General features: G+C 35.4%; 1 protein-coding gene across 3 annotated transcripts in view; it reads right to left on the bottom strand.

Annotated features, from left to right (window-relative positions):
* Positions 1–19635, bottom strand: part of XRCC4 (X-ray repair cross complementing 4) — a 330523-nt gene that overhangs the window by 189402 nt on the left and 121486 nt on the right. For all 3 annotated transcript variants that reach the window (XM_032156912.2, XM_058440741.1, XM_058440742.1), the window contains exons 4-5: positions 8797–8963; positions 924–1079 (exon numbers count right to left, since the gene is read on the bottom strand). In XM_032156912.2, the coding sequence (XP_032012803.1) occupies positions 924–1079; positions 8797–8963 (323 nt within the window). The remainder of the gene's footprint in view (positions 1–923; positions 1080–8796; positions 8964–19635) is intronic.

Below are 19635 nucleotides of genomic sequence, written 5' to 3' on the forward strand. Positions count from 1 at the left end.
GCTGATATCAAATTTTTTTATACTATGTCACTGGTAATTCTGTACTCTTACTAAGATTCAAAGTAATAGACCCTAACTTGTATTTGCTAATGCGTAAAAAAGTTACAATCATCAAAAGCCGTATCAGCCATTTGTCACTTACGATTCTTCCATAAAAATCAAGTACATATGTACTTTCAGAGAAAACGTGAAAGAAGAATAAAACTGATAATCACACTCTAATCAGATAAAATAAGTGCTCCCTGGAATTTAATATTAATCACTTGATTCTAAAGTTAACCATTGCCTAGACATCAAGATTACAAATGTGCATCCAACTTTTGTAGTTCCGCAGATGAAAGTTTTTTTTTAAATTAGTATGTCTTACTAATGTCTAAGAATTAAATAATACTTTAATAAGCCTCATGTCAGTTTTTTTGTTTTTGAGACAGGGTCTCGCTCTGTCGCCCAGGCTGGAGTGCAGTGGCTCAATCTCGGCTCACTGCAAGCTCCACCTCCTGGGTTCACACCATTCTCCTGCCTCCGCCTCTCCAAGTAGCTGGGACTACAGGCGCCCGCCACCACGCCCGGCTAATTTTTTGTATTTTTAGTAGAGACGGGGTTTCACTGTGGTCTCGATCTCCTGACCTCGTGATCCGCCCGCCTCGGCCTCCCAAAGTGCTGGGATTACAAGCGTGAGCCACCGCGCCCGGCCGTCAGTTTTTTAATTTAAGTGTAGGTGAGACAGTTGAGCAGGCATGGAGAGAGCATCCTGAGAACTCTCTAGCCCATGGCACCCCTGTCTAACAGCCTGAACATCCACATCCAGACTACCAAATTATCTCATATGATCAAAAAGTTGGCATCTAAGGTTCATTAACTTTGGGAAGAAATTCCACTTAATTGTATACATCTGTCATCCAAAAACAAGATAGCGAAAATACCCTTCTTGTTTGATGTCCTTTTCTTGTTCTTGAGCTGCATTTAATAATTTATTATGCAAACTTCTGATTTTTGTTTTCTTCTCATTCAACACCAGAATAAACCGCTTATAAAGATCAGTCTCCAAAGCTTCCTTAGCACTCACACATTTTTCAAATCTAAAAAAGTAAATAAGTAAACAAATTAGTCATGCAGTTCTGCTTGGCATTAACATAATTCAGTCTAATAATCAAGAAGATTTCAAGAAAATTTTTCAAGGAAAATACAATTAAAGATTATTTTCACATATGCTTTCACTGTCTTGGAAGTTTTATCAAGATGGTTAAATACACAATTAGAAATTATTGGTTATTAATGTAATTTATGTACTGAAATAAGGATCAAAATTGAAAACTGATACAAATAAGCCTTTAGAAAATCAAAATGCCTAAAGATAATTTATTGATATCTATGGTTTATTTACAAAAGAATGTTTTTATGGGATAAATTTCAAACAAGAGTAAATGTAGCCTGTTTCCTCAGTACTATGTTAATATTACTGTAAAAGCAACTACAATCTTGTTTTGTGATAAGGCAACATAGCTAATTTGTCTGATTTCTCTACTAGACAACAAACTGCTCCACAACAAGAACATGACTTATCCAGTTATATTCTTATAAGCGAGCACCACACACACACATACAAATACATATAGAAATGCAATACACATACACAATGAAAGTATTCTACTTGATATATCCAAGGAGAGATTAATAAAACAGCAAATGTAAAACACTACATATCTTCAAATTTAGATATGTAAGACAAAACATACAAAATTCTCTATTGTTTATAATTTGTCCTCTACTGCTCAAATGAGCTAACAAGGGATTGTATTTATTTTAAGCTCCCAAGAGATATATAAAGGAAGCAAAATAGCTGAGTTTGTATATACTTAATATGTGCATACACATACATGATGAATACATTCCTACTTTATAGATTCAAATACAAATTATTTTATGTATTCTTTTCAATGTTTCATACTGCTTATTTACATTGTTGTTGTTTGATATACAGGTATCCTAGTATTTTTATACTGTACATAAACACACACACACATATATACCAGTAGTAATATATATGTGTGTGTACATATATAGACACACACATATATGTTTCAGTGAAATTAGAAACACAAATGTCCAAATTAGATACCTTTTATATACATGCCCTTAAACTTTCAACAATCTACCTATCTAGAGATGCAAAGAATTAGAACCTCTCATAGGATAAAAAGGAAAATATGGCAGTATATTCTCTGGGACCAATTTCAGCAAAATCTTATAGCATAGTCTTTGCCAAAGATGTGAACTCCAGGAAAGCAGACAGCATGTATGTTTTATTGGCCACTGTATCCTCAGTGCCCAGCACAGTGTTTAGCATTCAACAGATGTTTGGTAGGTTCTTATTAGACAAACGAATAAAGTGAGTAAATTAATATGGACATCTTTTTGGTTTGTTTTCCCAGTGGTTTATTCGTTTTCCCAGCTTTTCTGCTGATTTATTACAAGGCCTCAACAGTGCTTTAGTTTTTCTTTTCAACATCCTGTTCTGCAGCTTCCTTGGTCCTTTTTGCCCAGAGGCCAAAGAGCCAGGCATTGATATGGCAGTTTTTTGTTTGTTTGTTTGTTTGTTTTTTTTGAGACAGACTTTTGCTCTTGTTGCCCAGGCTAGAGTGCAGTGACACAATCTCAGCTCACTGCAACCTCTGCCTTCTGGTTTCAAGTGATTCGCCTGCCTCAGCCTCCCGAGTAGCTGAGATTACAGGCACCTGCCACCATGCCCCGCTAATTTTTGTATTTTTAGTAGAGACAGTGTTTCACCATGTTGGTCAGACTGGTCTTGAACTCCTGAGCTTGTGATCCACCCGCCTCAGCCTCCCAAAGTTCTGGGATTACAGGCGTGAGCCGCCGCGCCTGGCCTGATATGGCAGTCTTGAAGTTCTCTTCCTCCTTGCTGATGACTCTGGCTTTCTCCTTCGTATAGGTATTTCATCTGAACATTACCAGTCCTGTCAGTGTGATGGCCAACTTGAGTTATTCAGTGTAGCTGTCTCCCTTCTCGGAGGCCGAGGTTCCCGAAGCTTCCAGCGTACTCCTACAGCTGTTATACATTGGCCTGTAGGGTCTCAGTGGACTTCTCTCACCTCCTTGGATCAATAGAGAAATCAATGGTCCAGGCCATCTTCTTGCGGATGCTGGCCACTCTTAATTCTTCCAAGCTGAAGCCCTTGCCAGCTTGTACTTGGTGCGAAACCTCATGTGGGGCATTTTACTAGTGGCCAGTGGGTCCAGATACAAGGCACCGGGCACTGCAGTGGGCTTTGACTTGCCTGGTCTTATGTCTGTGGCTCTTCCTTGCAGGCTGGGTGAACCATGTCGCTATGGGCCACTGCCAGTACTTATAAAAGTGGGGTTTCAGGATTATGCCATTCCTGCTGGGCACCATGGCTGACTATAGCCCTCCAGCAAAGGAGAAGAGCCAAGGAGAATGGCTAATATTGACATCTTATAAGGAAACAGAAAAACAGTGATTCTGAATATCGCATTTTTTCACTCATTTAATAGCTATTCACCATTGTAAAAGTAATGTTTTTCATCTTCAGCTTTTAAAAAAGCTGTGGCAAATACTATCAGTCTAACAGTATTCCCTTCATTAAGCAAAGTTCTCTGAGAAAGAAGTATACAAAAAGATGTTAGAAAAAAATTGAATATTGAAAAGGGGCTAGCAATACTGATAGTTTATTTTAAGCAAAGACATGTCACTACATTTATATTTCAGATTCAGTGTTATGTAAGCATGATATTCTCATCTTCCTATAATATTTTCAAAAAAGACACAATAAAAAACCTTAAAACATACATATTACTGAAATACCTGAGTATATAATAACATACTTCAAACATATGCAAAGTAAAAACCAATATGTGAAAACATATAAACAAATATATTACAATTTCTTGTATTAAATTTTAGGAATGGTAACCAATTAGTAATTTATCTGGTTTAAGTCCATATTTAATTTCCATATAAGTCACTTCAATAATTCTTGACTGAAAGATGATGTGTACTTAACAACTAACAAGCTAATTCTCAAACCTTCATTAAAATTAACACTTGGTATGACACATTCAAAGCGAAAATAAATATCAAAATGAAATATCATATAATATTCCTAAAGAATATTGTTAATCTTAAGTAACCAGTATCAGAACTATGTTGTCAAAGGAAACATTTCTGTGACCGGGAAACAAAGTAAATAGAATGAATAGTATCATGTGAGTTAACCTTGCTTGGTTTCAGCAAAGCTTCAGGATTTTTTTGCAACCAAACTTCTGATCACCAAACTGGACAACACTTCCTAGAAAAGTGGGGGAGTGGGAGCTGACTGGAGAAAAAGTATTAGTGTGAACAGTTGCATGACATGAATTTACTCTTAACTTTCAATTTTTCAAGACTCAGAGAATGCTATCCTTTTATCTAATAATCAGTAACTAAGAGGTATGCAGTATCACTGCCACCTAATTTTTAATGCAAATCCTCTCCTAGAGCATTATGATGTTACTATGCATTCCATTACGTGCTTCCTATCAAGCTTACGCCTCAAGAAATTGGACAGGAATTATTAGGTGAGAACATTTAATGGAGAAGAGACACGGGATTCACTACTAAGCCTGCTGACACTAACAAAAAGCCCATGTACAACTAGATCAGACCACACTAGTCCAAGGATCAAATCCAGGCAAATCTCAGATTGGGACGAAATCACAAATAATATCAAACAAGAAAGGTCTAATGATACTTCATTCTTTCTACAATAACTAGGAAAATAGAACAATAATGCTAAATTTAATTAGTAACCTAGCACTGAGGTATCTAAAACCTTGGACAAAAAAACTGTAATTTAAAAAAAAAAAATTAAAAGGATAAAAAAATACAAAAAAATACTGAATATTCAAAATAAAATACCTCTGGTGGGAAAACAATCTAAGAATAACATGTCAAAACAATAACAAACTAGGAGGAAAAACACAACAATTTCATGCAGAAATAACACCAAAAATGAAGCAATAGATTAAATGATAGCTCAAAATAAAATAATAGATACATAAACGTGATCATATGGTACTTAGACACAGTGCAGTAATCCTTAAATTAATAATCAGTTCTGGCCAAAATTATATCTGGCCCAGGTCAGGGTTGTACAGCGAAAGAAAGTCTGAATAGAGTTGGGAAGACAAAGAAAGCTAAAAAGAACTGGAAAAGCAAGCAGTGGTAAAGAGATTTAATAAGGCTTTAAGTATAGAAGAAGATGGTGAACAGCTGTTCCTTATCCTTTCTGACAACAGAACAAGAGGAAATGGCCTTCAACTGTACCGTGAAGGATTCACATTACCCATAGATGGAAGAAAGAATTTTCTGGCTGTGACAGTTCTTAAACACTGTAATGGGCTACCAAGGGGAAATGAAGACATCTCTTGAGGTCTTTAAAAATCAGACTGAATTCATCTGGATATAATGTGATTCTATCTTGAAGGCAGAGAGATGAAGTAGAAGAGCTTTCAAGGTCTTTTATTTTGATGATTCAGTGAGTGTCAACCCAATTCCCTGAAAACTGCCTCCAATTATGGGTTTAATAACTATAACTCAGAATAAAGGCAGATAATTTCTAAGTAGAAGTCTGAGTGCAAACAAAACACCTATTCAGTAACATGGAACTTGAGAGTTTTTATTTGTAATTAAGTAGAAAACCCATGAAATAAATATAGCCAGTAACCTAAGGATTCACATACACATCTTAAATGTTTCCTCCTTTATCTCAACTATACAAAATTAATCCAGTGATGCCACTTGTTCAAAATGGAGCCAAGAACACAATTATTAAGTGGTAATTAAAAATAACAGCAAATATATATGTTAAAATTCTATGCATCAAAGCTCACACTTTTTACTTATGCTGTAATTTCTCATTCCTCACTCAAGCCTTGTTTATTCTCCACCATCATCCCAAATGAAAATAGCTTTATAGTTGTTTCTGATTATAACGGTGATACATATTTAAATACTAAAACATATACAAAAAATACTCCCCAAAATTAAAGGAAAATGTAGTCTACAATTCCAGATGTACACTACTAACATTTAATTTTCTTCTTCTAGAATTCTCTATATAAATACATTTTTTGCAAACAATGGGATATTGTTTATATTTGTGGTGATGCACATGTCTCACCTTAATATATGATCAACATTTTCCATGTTAATAAACACATGTGTACACAACTATTTTATGCTCATATAATATCCTATTGTGTAGTAAATGTATCTCAGACCCATTTACCATCGCTTCTGTGGGAATTCCCATCCCTTACATTGTGTCCTTCCCCACTATTTAACACCACTCTCCCATCCCTTCATATGTAGTATAGAAGAAATGTTTGGATCATGAATGGACACTGACCCAAGAATAATCAGAGGCTTCCCCCAAAACTAACTATTGCCAGGATTAACATCATGGCCCCAACTCTAGTGATTCTCTACTTTCTATGTCCCCAGTTACCTAACTCCATATGCTCATGTCCTATGTCTAATCTCCCTAAAGACACTTAATTAGAACTACTGCCTTATGGAAGCTAAAGCTGTAAATCCTTTCCAGCATGCAAAGGCTCTAGTGAGGGAACACTAAGAAACTGCTGCTTGGCCACGATCAAGATGTATTTACAGCTCCTTAAAGTGGCCTCTGTCCTCTGAAAGGAGAGAAAATCAAATTTGGGAAAAATTCAAAGCAACTAATCTAAGATCTGGAATACAATAAAGAGACTAGAATTTTCTGGAGTGGACTCTCTTTCCTCTCAGGACATAGGGCCACCCCAATGGCACACATCTATAGACCCTGAAGAAGACATCTGACACAGTATTATCAAAAAAATAGCTGGATCATAATAAGGCAGGTGACAGGGTACATGGCTGTGCTTTTGATCAAACAGGAAATCTCTTGCCACAACAAGACAAAAGCACTTGCTGGATAGTCCAGAAATAGCAAATCAAGCATCTGTGAGCCACATACAATATGTGCCCCTTGCACACACTGTTACAGCACAGGGTGCATTTGTCTCTAATTCCTCATCTTCGTTCCCTGCTGCTTTCAATTCTATGGGAGTGGTGTTGAATACTGATGAGATAATACCTCTTTCAACCTCTGGCAGACATTTTAAAGCAATTTGTTCAAGTACCAAGTACCCAGTCTGCATTTTTGTAGGCAATTTGTGGATCAAATTTCCTATCATCCTGAGGGTATTCTGAGTTTTAAATATAATGGCTTATCACGACCATAGCACATCTCCTTTAATTTGGTTTATTTCACATATTACATAGAAAATACACCCAAGCTACAGATACAGGTCCAAGAAATGCTTTGTAGTACAGATATCTGATACTGATTCATACTATGACATCGAATTCATCTTTATTCATGAATAAACAGTAGTTAAAGAGAAAAATTAACTTTTTCTGCATGGTTTCCTAATACACAGTTTGGATTTGGTCTCATTTTTATATTATTTATATATAATATATAAAAATAATTGGAGATAAAAATGTAGATCTAAGATAGAACAAAATAACCACTTTCTTAATATAATACATGAAAGCCAAATAACACTAGGTGTTAGGAACTTAATTTTACATGTTTTGCATTAGTTAATAAATACAATTGAATGTACAGAAAAATAATCTCTTTTAGTCAGCCTCATTTTCACATATATATATTGATAGTGGTAAAACCTTCACCATTTTTCATATACTTCCACATATAGTCACTAACGTCCATAAAGAGCAAGCACAATGGTTGCACTAAAAAGACCCTAAATATGTTGGATAACTGTTCCCATGCTTTAGAGTTATTTAAGCAAAAGATTTTAAAAATTTACTGGATGCACCAATAACTATTATCATTATTATATATATATTCCACATAATTATTTCAGACATCATTTTCTTTCTCACTATATATGTGTGTGCACATATGTATACACACATATATATATTATACACACACATATATATGTAAGTGAGGAGGTAAGTGTTCACAACATGCATTTTATTTCCTTCATATATCTTATACTAATAGACTAATAAAGGTTACACATTGGGCCAGCCTAGATTAGGATTTAGTTGAGAAAGTTCATAATTTTTAAAAAAAATTATTTTTTTCTTCCTCATTTAAAAAGTAAGAGGCAAAGCCAGAAAAATAAAAGGCTTCCAAATGTCTTATCTAGTAGCCACAATTAGCTCATCCTTTAAAAATGGTATCGTATGAATTTTCAATAAATCCAGAGAAATAAGTCTCTATTAGGAGCCGGAACACTGTAATTTGAAATAGATGCCACTCACTGATCCCAAATAAGAAATCAATTATGCTTATTTTATTTCATGTCTCTTTTTAATTTTTTTATTTTTTCATGTCTCTTTTTAATTTATTTCATGTCTCTTTTTAATTCATTATTAATCCTATAATTTGAGCTGAATTAATCTTTATAAATATTTACTACCTAAATCTTTTATTAGTATTAATGGGTTTTAATCTTCAATGCCCAATTACTCCTTATTGTTTATTAGTTTGCTGGTGCCACCACATACTAATGACATAATGTGTTAATGTACTCCTATAATATACAACAGTGATGAATAATTTGGTTTGATCATATTCAGTTAAGGTAAAATATATACGTGCTAATCCACATATATTGGAAATTTACAAATCATTAACTTAAAGCTATAACAATATAAAGAGGGTTCTATATTTTTATACCACAAGCAAACTGTGTACATACCGTCCTTGAACATCATTCCAATCTCTCAGAAGCCTTTCATTTTCTTTCTGCAGGTGCTCATTTTTGGCTTGATTTTCTGCAATGGTGTCCAAGCAATAACAAATAAGTTCTCTAATGACTTCAGCTGGGTTTTCAACTTTCTCTAGGTTGGAGGAACCAAGTCTGAACTAAAATGAAAGAAAAACATGGTTAATTCGGGGAAAATATCAAGATTGAGAAGCCTGGTTTTAAGTGAACACAATTTCTTCTGAGAAGAAAAAAGTGTAAGAAGGATTTAAATACAACGCATTTACCAGATATACAAACAGTGAGCAAAAAAACTGGGCTATACTACCTAAAGTTTCTTACTTTATCATATAAATCAACATATAGCCCAAGAATAATTTTCGTAAGTGGTAAGTCACTCTTCCATCTCCTAGCAGAAAAGAAAGCAACATAAATACTGTATAAGCATACTACCATCTGTTTGCTAAAGCCTAATTTTAAGTCTCTCTGCTCAGAATAAGAAAAGGAATTATATATGATAATTTTAACTCTAATTTCTGTTCATGCAAATGCTAAAATGGAATAACTGACCTTTTATTGAAGAAAGCTCAAAATTTTGCTATAGCTAAGAGAAAGGTAGAGTTTTAAGAAACTAGTAGCTACACAGTAATTACTCTTTTATCTAAAGACAATAATTTATTACCATAAATTGCCAATAAAAAAGTTAAGTGTCAAGCGTTAGTGCTTTTGCATAAAGGTAAGAATCTTAAAAATACCTTAATTCCTCTACCAGGGTACAGTTTAAAATAAAATACTCAAATAGTTTTAGTTACACTTATGGAATTCTGAAGGGAACACAGGTATTCCCCATTTGGCTGATAAGGATGCTGAAACTTCATGATTAGTAATAATGATTATATTTATCCTTAAAATTATTATAGCAGATAAAAAATTATAATGATTATTATTCAGTTACCACATCTTTTGGTTGAAGTATAACTCAAGTGTAGCAAAAATATAAACTAGGATAAATCTTCACCATAAGAGAACTATTATCATATCCATATTATATATCAGTGAACTCAGGTTCAGAGTAGTTATCCAAGTTATTGAAGGGGTAAAGTCAAGATTCTGCTATGCTATGCTGTAGTGCTGTTTCTTGGTAAGAGTATCCCAACTAGACAAAAAGTAAGGGAAGAATTAGGTTCAGAACCTACACATAATTCCAAAGAAAGATGCTAGCAGCACTGAGTCCGTAGAAGAGTAAAATGAGAATTGTTTTTGTTTTTGTTTTGGGTTTTTGTTTTTTGCCTCCTAGATCGCGAATTTCTATTATGCCATTTATCTGATAAGAATATTTCCAAAAGGTATTGCTTTTAAAAGAATATTTCTATAAATATATTACATACAGATTAAGAAATATTTAACATGGCTGAGAATTCTGAGAAAAATCTTTATTACACAATTTACAAATAAAAGCAGACTTCACTAACATAGACATCCACTGTGAAACTGCATTCGTACCGTTTGAAAAAGCAGTTGCAGTTTTCTCATGCAATGAAATATGAGCCCACTTAACGGGCATATAAGCTTAAATAAGAAAGTTTTACCTATATAAAGAATAAATAAATTGAAAGTAAATTTGAACAGTTACCTTTTGAAACCTCTCTGAGTGTAAATACACACACAAAGTTAAAGAAAAATGTCACCTGGCAGAGCGCAGTGGCTCACTCCTGTAATCCCAACACTTTGGGAGGCCAAGGCAGGTGGAGATCATCTGAGGTCAGGAGTTCGAAACTCGCCTGGCCAACACAGTGTTGTAAAGACAGTGTTTAGTCTTTACTAAAAATACAAAAGTGAGCCAGACATGGTGGTGCGTGCTTATAAGCCCAGCTACTCAGGAGGCTGAGGCACAAGGATCGCTTGAACTGCAAGACACAGGTTGCAGTGAGCCTAGATCACGCCACTGCACTCTAGCCTGGGCGATACAGTGAGACTCAGTCTCAAAAACAAAAACAAAAACAAAGAAAAGGAAAAAAATGTCACCTATAGAATATTATTGTTTTGAGTTGATACAAAGCAAGAGAAAAAAATAAGCTTACTTTATTTTAGACAATAGGTTACAATAGCAAAACATAAACCCACAAAGTGGTTTTGTATTCTTTTATTATAACAATTGTCAGGTAGCTTTGAGAGAAGTGGACATTTTTAGAAATAAAAAGTTTTTTTTAACATTTGAAAAGTTTCAAAATGCCAAAAGGATAAAGAATTCATCCCACACTTTGATCCTGAATACAAATGAAGAGATAAACAAGTCTAGCCCTCTACACTTCTATCTCAGATGACAAAGAAAGGACTAATTTTAAATCACTAATAACAACTTCTTTCAAAATATCACTCAAACACACTGATGAAAAATTCCAAAACCCTCTTAGATCTTTTTGCAGCTAATCAGTGTAAAATAAACATGAAATGTCATTTCTTCTTAAAAGTATACAACTTTTTTTATATCTATTTTCTAATTATTGTCACCAGTTTCTAGTCCTTCAATAGATAAGGACATCTGTTATTCTACACAAAAGTAAACTAAAAGTATCTAGAAATTTAATCAAAGAAAAGGATTTTACTTGAAATACTCAGATTAATTTTTTTTAAATTCTCAAAAGTATTTGGCCCGTATACACACGGTTCGTAGCCAGGGGCAGGAGGCACTCTTTGACCTTCACTGCTGCTGTTCTAGCCTGTGCACATTATTACAGATGCAAGAGGCCACATGTCTAGATGCACTGGACTTCAAAAAGGGCCTCATATCAGGCTTAATGAGTTGAGAAGTATAAAGTATTTCTGTGTTCTACCTCTACATCCAGTCCATCTTTGTTCTGTCTCACAACAAAAGAAAAGCAGCAATTAAAGTATCATTTTAATGCCAGCAAATTAGCACAAAAGCTATATTGTACTATGTGTCAATTTTTAAATTTTTCACTCTAGTTTCTAGTTTGACATATAAGGTTACTGTCACAGCTGTTCTTTATTTATCAGTTCTGTCACTTCAAAATAATCTACAGTATAAAACCATGACTTCGAATGGTACAGCAGAGTCAGAAACCACATATTAAAGACATTTTGAGAGCATGTCTCTTCTGTTAGAAACAGATAAAATTAAGAGTTTTTTTTAGTTAGTTCTCAATTTTATTAATAATTCAGAGTACACAGATCTGTGTTAAGAACCTCAGTCTACCTATAATCTAAGAGTTTAAGCTATGTCTGCATTTCTCTATGTAAAGAAGTTAAGAGCAATTAACTTTTAAAATATTGATAATCGGCCAGGCGCGATGGCTCAAGCTTGTAATCCTAGCACTTTGGGAGGCCAAGGTGAGCAGATTGCCTGAGCTCAAGAGTTCGAGACCAGCCTGGGCAACATGGTGAAACCCTGTCTCTACTAAAATACAAAAAAAATTAGCTGAGCGTGGTGGCGTGCGCCTGTAGTCCCAGCTACTCAGGAGGTTGAGGCAGGAGAACTGCTTAAACCCAAGAGGCAGAGGTTGCAGTGAGCCAACATCGTGCCATTGCACACCAGCCTGGTGACAGAGCAAGACTCCGTCTCAAAAATATATATATAAATAAAATATATAAAATATATATATGTATATGTATATATATATAAAGATAATCATAGTAGATTTCACTAGTTGACTCTTAATAGTTATCATTCTAAGTGATAGAATAAATAGTTTTAGCTTTTTAAATTTAATCCACATTAAAAATTATCAATTTCAGAAAACATATACATTTTCTTTAGCCAGGGGTTTGTCTATTCTGGATATCTTTTTGTCAACCCTTCAAGTCCAAGATTAAATACCATACTCCCTTACCATCACCTCAAAGCCCAGGCCAAGTTCTTTTTAACTAAGTTAGCCTGTGTATTAGTTGGTCTTCACACTGCTGATAAAGACATACCTGAGACTGGGAAGAAAAAGGGTTTAATGCACTTATAGTTTCACATGGCTGGGGAGACCTCTCAATCATGGCAGAAGGCAAGGAGGAGCAAGTCACATCTTACATGGATGACAGCAGGCAAAAACAGAGCTTATGCAGGGAAACCCCTGTTTTTTGTTTTTTTTTAGACAGAGTCTCACTCTGTCACCCAGGCTAGAGTGCAGTGGCACGATCTCGGCTCACTGCAACCTCTGCCTTCCGGGTTCAAGTGATTCTCCTGCCTCAGCCTCCTGAGTAGCGGGGATTACTGGGGTGGGCCACCACGCCCTAATTTTTGTATTTTTAATAGATACAGGGTTTCACCATATTGGTCAGGCTGGTCTCGAACTCCTGACCTCATGATCCTCCCACCTCGGCCTCCCAAAGTGCTGAGATTACAGGTGTGGGCCACTGTGCCCAGCCACTCCTGTTTTTTAAAACCATCAGATCTCATGAGACTCATTCACTATCATGAAAACAGCACAGGAAAGACCTGCCCCTGCAATTCAATCACCTCCCACCGGGTTCCTCCCATGACACGTGGGAATTGTTGGAGTTACCATTCAAGATGAGATATGGATGGAGACACAGCCAAACCATATCAGCCTATATTGGCCTCTCTAGTCTTAATATTTCAGTCTCATACAATGTATTACTCAGTTATATCCTGCTTATATTTTTCTTTGGTTGTTTCAGAAATGTAGTCTTTCCCTTTAGATTTCATGCTTTTTGAGATCTGGGACCCTCTTTTTTTTTTCTTCCATAGCCTCCAAATTATCTTTCAAAGCTCTGGCCCACACTAAGTGCTTGATAAAATTTTGATTATTTATTTATTGTAATAATCCTCATTAAGAAACTATAATAGGATAGGTAAGGGATTTGGGCAGTGATTCGGTCCAAATTAAGAAATAAAGACATGACAGGGTTATTTATTGATTACTATAATTTAAACAAAAAGGACACAGCTAAAGATTGCTTAATAGCACTTAATACTATCATAATACATAGATTTGAAAATAATTAAACAGATGTTTTTTAAAGAATGTATAGTTATATACTCAGTTTTCAGGTTCTTTTAAATGGCCACACAAATAAAAGTATCAGCAAAGCATACAAAATAAATACTATGAATAACATTAATTCCTAGAGAGTTATTTGTGGCCATTCTAAGTGTTTCTGAGGGGAGGAGATTATCAAGGTGTGACTTGATACCCTGTTTAAAATATATCCACTAAAGGGTTTCAGTTTCAATATATTATCAAAGTAGACTAAATAAACTTCCAGAATTAAAGTTCATTACTATCCTGGGAACCAAGATGTGGAACTAAAGGAAAATGAAAAATAAAGGTATCTTGATGTTATTACTAGGCGAATAAGGGCCAGATAGAATCTCATTTTGTTGCAGTGAGTGCTTTTAAATTTATTCACATCAGAGAAAAGTTTAGCTGTATCTAGATATATGTATACTAAAAACAGTAGTCTATCCATTACAGTTCATAATGCAGAATATTGTCTATTGTAGATATATACACAGTTGCGTATATATAGTTGATGTATAGTTGTAAAATTCTAGTAATATAGGAAATTGATCAAGATATGTTTTAAAAAAGGTGACTGAACTGTATTACCTTGACCTAGTTATGTTCATCATCAACTACAAGTTGATCAACTTTTTGCTGTAGTTTTGAATCAACTACATGTGTCCTAAGGCTTTATATCCTGAACTCTCCGGTTTAGTGACTTTCTGAAATGTTTACTTTTTATTTTATTTTATTTTATTTTTTTGAGACAGATTCTCGCTCTGTCACCCAGGTTGGAGTGCAATGGCATGACCCTGGCTTATTGCAAGCTCTGCCTCCTGGGTTCAAGTGATTCTCCTGCCTCAGCATCCTGAGTAGCTGGGATTACAGGGACCTGCCACCATTCCTGACTAATTTTTGTATTTTTAGTAGAGATGGAGTTTCACCCTTTGGCCAGACTGGTCTCAAACTCCTGACCTAAAGTGATATGCCTGCCTTGGCCTCCCAAAGTGCTGAGATTAGAGATGTGAGCCACTGAGTCCGGCCTGAAATGTTTGTTTTAGATTTAAATAAAGAACATCACAAATGCACCTCCTAAAAGGGACAGTAACATATCTCAGTTGACAACTGCTCACACTGATCTTAAAAAGTAACTGGAACTGAGAAAAGGATACTGATAAGGACTCCTTCAAAAAAGATAAGAAAACTATATTTGTAAAACTACTAATCTCATCTTCCCAACTACAACATATTATTGCCCAAATTTCTTAGAACTAATAAAAAATGCTTATACATCTCAAGCTGATCATATAATCAAGCAAGGCTCCATGTATTTTGGATCTTACAGGTTCTTAAAATCAAAATGCAATAATCTAGAGGTGAAAAGTATGCAAAATTGTAATTATTGTGCTACAAAAATTATAAGCATTTTAAGGCTAGGTTATACCATTTAATATTTCAAGTGTGTCATCTAAGAATTCTTATTTAGGTCTTAATAATTGCAAAAGTCATAGCGGGAATCAGAGAGTTCTTGAGAGGAAAAAAAAAAAACTCCACAAAAGTCTACATAGTACAGAAATCTCAGAAGTTACTTTACATTGAAGGGCTATAAATATTCACGCTACTATAGTCTTAAATAGAGATGATGAGTCTTTTGGTTCATGGACAATATAGTTACATTTAGGGTATATATCCTGGCTTAATTAGGTGTTACAATTAAAAATGAAACATTATATTGTATATGAACTCAACCAGCTAGAAGGCTTTCCCTATATTAACCGGATTGGTCAGAGGGAGAGGGCAGGGGTTGCCTATTATTTGCCTGCTACTTTATTTTTGGTATTAGGTGCTGATGAAGAAATACAGATTTGTATTCTTTCTACACAGAATCTTGGATTCCCTGACACTCTTCCAGATCTCATCACAGGTATCTAGTCATATCTTTTCAGTATGCTTCTCTATCGTCTACTCAGAGGTAACAGTATTGTTTCCTGGAATAATTCCTTGGCCCTCTTCTTATTTAACTCTATAGAGGTTGATAGGGTTATTCACAATCACAGCTTCCATTATTAAAAATAAGCTGAAAACTGCCAAATCTGTATCTCTAGGTGGGGCCTCCTCTCACTTAGCTCATGTGAGAACTGCTTTTTTAAAGGGATCTGAGACCTCCCCCTTCTCTCTCTCTCTTGCCCCCACTCTTGCCATGTGACATGCCAGTTCTCCATCATCTGCCATGATTGGAAGCTTCCCGAGGCCCTCAGCAGGAACAGACACTGGCACCATGCTGCTTGTACAGCATGCAGAACCATGAGCCAATTAAACCTCTTTTCTTTATAAAGCACCCATTCTCATGAAATTCTTTACAGTGACACAAGAATGGACTAACACAGAGGGCAATCCTCTTTACTTAAAATCCATTGATTTGAATATTAATTTCATCCAAAAACACCCTCACGAAAACACCCAGAATGTCTGACCACATAGCTGGGCACTATGGCCCTGCCAAGCTGACATATAGAACTAACCATCATAGCCAGCAGGAAACTGAGGCCCTCAGTCCAAAAGGCTACAAGGAACTCAACTGTGCCGGTACCCCACTGAGCTTGAAAGCAGATCCTTCACCTTGAAATGAGACCACAGCCCCTGGACAACACCTTAACTGCGGCTTTTACGTGAGACCTAGCAATGCCTTACCTGGACTCCTGACCCACGGAAACAGTGAGATCAATAAATGTATATGGTTTTAAGCTGCTAAATTTGTGGTAATGTGTTACTCAATAATATATAATGAATACAAATATGCTTTAATTTTACCAATCTAAACAAAACAAAAAACACCTCAATCCCATATCCCTCCAGTTGCTATTGTCCATTTTTCTGCTCCTGTCATCGCAAAACTTCTCCCAAAATGTATGTATTGTCTGTCCTGTTCAATACAGTAGTCACTAGTCACACATGACTATTTAAATTTAAATTTAATTAAATTAAAAAGTAAGTTACTCAGTCACACAAGTCACATTTTAGTGTTCAACAACCACATATAGCTAGCGGTTGCTGTACTGTGCAGTACAGATACATCCAAAAACAGATAAGATACAGAATCTATCATCTCATTTTTATCATCCCAGAAACTTCTGTAGATTAATGTTGATCTATTTCTTTAATTTATGACATCCTATTCTCTCTTGAAATACTCTCCAATGGACAGCAGTCTGGCCTGTGACTACCGTGTCAATCTCATCTCTCACCATTCTCCCTGCCTTTGCTGTACCCCAGCCACTTGCCTTCTTTCTATGCTTGAATAGGTCAAAATATTCCTGAATGTGGTAGACAGAATGATGTTCCCCCAAAGATGTCTACAAGCTAATTCTTGAAACTTGGGATGTTACCATCCATAGCAAAGTGGGACTATATACACGTGATTAAGGTTATAATCTTTGAGACGAGAGATTATTCTTCATTATTTTCTGGGTGAGCCCAATGTATTCACATAAATACTTAAAATTAGAGAAATGTTCCTGGCTGCAGTCAGAGGGACAAGTGGTGAAGATACACACAGAGAGATATAAAATTGCTACCATTAAAAATGGAAGAAGTGGGCCATGAGCCAAAAATGTATGTGGTTTCTATAAACGGGGAAAGACAAGGCAATGGGTTCTCCTGTAGAGCCTCCAGAAAGGAACACAGCCCTACTGACACTTTGATGTTTGCTAGCTGAGACCTATATTGAACTTTTATGCCACAGAAGTAAAATATATATTTATGTTATGTTTGGTAAATTTATGTTGTTTTGAGGCACTAAGTTTGTGGTAATTTGCTACTGTAGCAATTGAAAATGACAACACTGAATCACGGTCTGTGGGAAGCTGAACAGTAGCCCTCCTCCCCCATGTCTGTGTTGTAATCTCCAGAACCCGTGAATATTACCTTATGTGGCAAAAAGGACTTTAGGGATGTGATTAGCTTAAAGATCTTGAGACAGGGAGAGAGAGTATCATGAATTAGCCAGGTGGGTGCAATGTAATCACAATGGTCCTTATAAGAGAAAGGAAGGAGATCACAGTAAGAAGGTGATGTGCGAATAAAGCAGAAATTGGGAGCGATATAGTCACAGTTAAGGAATGCTGAAAGCCTCTAGGAGCTGGATGGGACAAGGAAACCACTAAGTGTGTGCTACTTTGTTTCACCTTTAACAAAACACTAATAGAGGGTCTTTGCAGATCCTTCCAAGAATGTTCTCCTCAAAATTCACAGTTTTCTCCTTTATTCAATCCTCTGCTCAGTACTACTTTTCTAGATATTTTTTCCTTGGCTTCTTTAACTAGGATATAATCATTCTAGAATCTTCCCAACAGTCCTAAAAAGATATGCCAATAGTACAAGTATTGAGAAACAATATTTTATAATCTTTATAAGAGTTGTGATTATCTGAAATTATCTAATTTGTAAATGTTTATTGTTTCCTTTCCCCACCCCAAGCATAAGCTCTATGCTCATAGTAAGAGTTCAGAAATTGTTTGTCAGTGAAGTGAATTAATACTTTGTCATACATGCTGCAAGTATTGTTCTGGTTTGGCAATATTACTTGTGGAGCAGTTACATTTTAAAGTAGTTAAGTCTAAAAATAGTTTCGTTTTAAGGTCTTTGTCTATCAAAGAAAGTGATTATTCACCTATATTTTCATTTTTTAATTTCTCTGTCCAAATATCTAACCAATGTTTCTTCACCAGTTATTTAGCAATCTATTCTCTCCTTACTCATATGAAATACCACTATTAGAAATTAAGTATTTATGCCAGGTGCGGTGGCTCACGCTTGTAATCCCAGCACTTTGGGAGGCCGAGGCGGGCGGATCACGAGGTCAGGAGATCGAGACCATGGTGAAACCCCGTCTCTACTAAAAAAAATACAAAAAAAAATTAGCCGGGCGTGGTGGCGGGCGCCTGTAGTCCCAGCTACTCGGAGAGGCTGAGGCAGGAGAATGGCGTGAACCGGGAGGCGGAGCTTGCAGTGAGCCGAGAATGTGCCACTGCACTCCAGCCTGGGCGACAGAGCGAGACTCCATCTCAAAAAAAAAAAAAAAAGAAAAGAAATTAAGTATTTATATATATTTAAGTATGCTTTTGAGCTTGCTATTCGGTCTCATTAGTTTCTATCCATTTACCAATAACATGCTGTTTTAATTATTATAGCTTTATACTATGTCTTATTATTAAGAACTAAAGCTCCATCTCTTAATTCTTTTTTCAAACATTCATCATCTAGTTTTACCAAGGACATCCCATGAAATTTTGACTATGAATTTCAGACAAATCCAAACCAAAATAAACAAAATACAGCAACTTAAAGAAAAATACTGGTTTCACACGTGTATACTTATCAACAAACTCATTAAGTTTTTTTATATATATATATAGTACATACTTTTTTGTATATCAATCATACCTTAATAAAGTGTTTTTTTTAAATGCTGGGCATGTGGTTTGGAACTACACTAATTTTCAAATTATTGTGAAAGGAATTAATTTCCTTCCAAAATGAATTCCCCCCATTTAGGACCATTATGTTTTTTCATCTAATCAAGATGCCCATAGTTATGTCCTTTGGTTATGTTTTCCATTGTTTAGTCTTGAATCAGACTTCCTATACTATAGCTGATAACACTATTAAATAATCTGTAAGTAGAAATATAAATGTAAATGCCTACTCAGTCTTTTATTATTCTTTTTTATCCCTTGGTCATATCAAAACAATTATAGTATATGGGAACCTTAGAAATCTCTACGTTAGAATCCCAGTATTGACCTCGATTTATAGTGGGATCCTGAATAAACAATTGTAACCGTCGTATTCAAAGTAA

Source organism: Hylobates moloch, unplaced genomic scaffold, assembly GCF_009828535.3.
Source record: "Hylobates moloch isolate HMO894 unplaced genomic scaffold, HMol_V3 SCAFFOLD_6, whole genome shotgun sequence".
Taxonomy (NCBI): Eukaryota; Metazoa; Chordata; class Mammalia; order Primates; family Hylobatidae; genus Hylobates; species Hylobates moloch.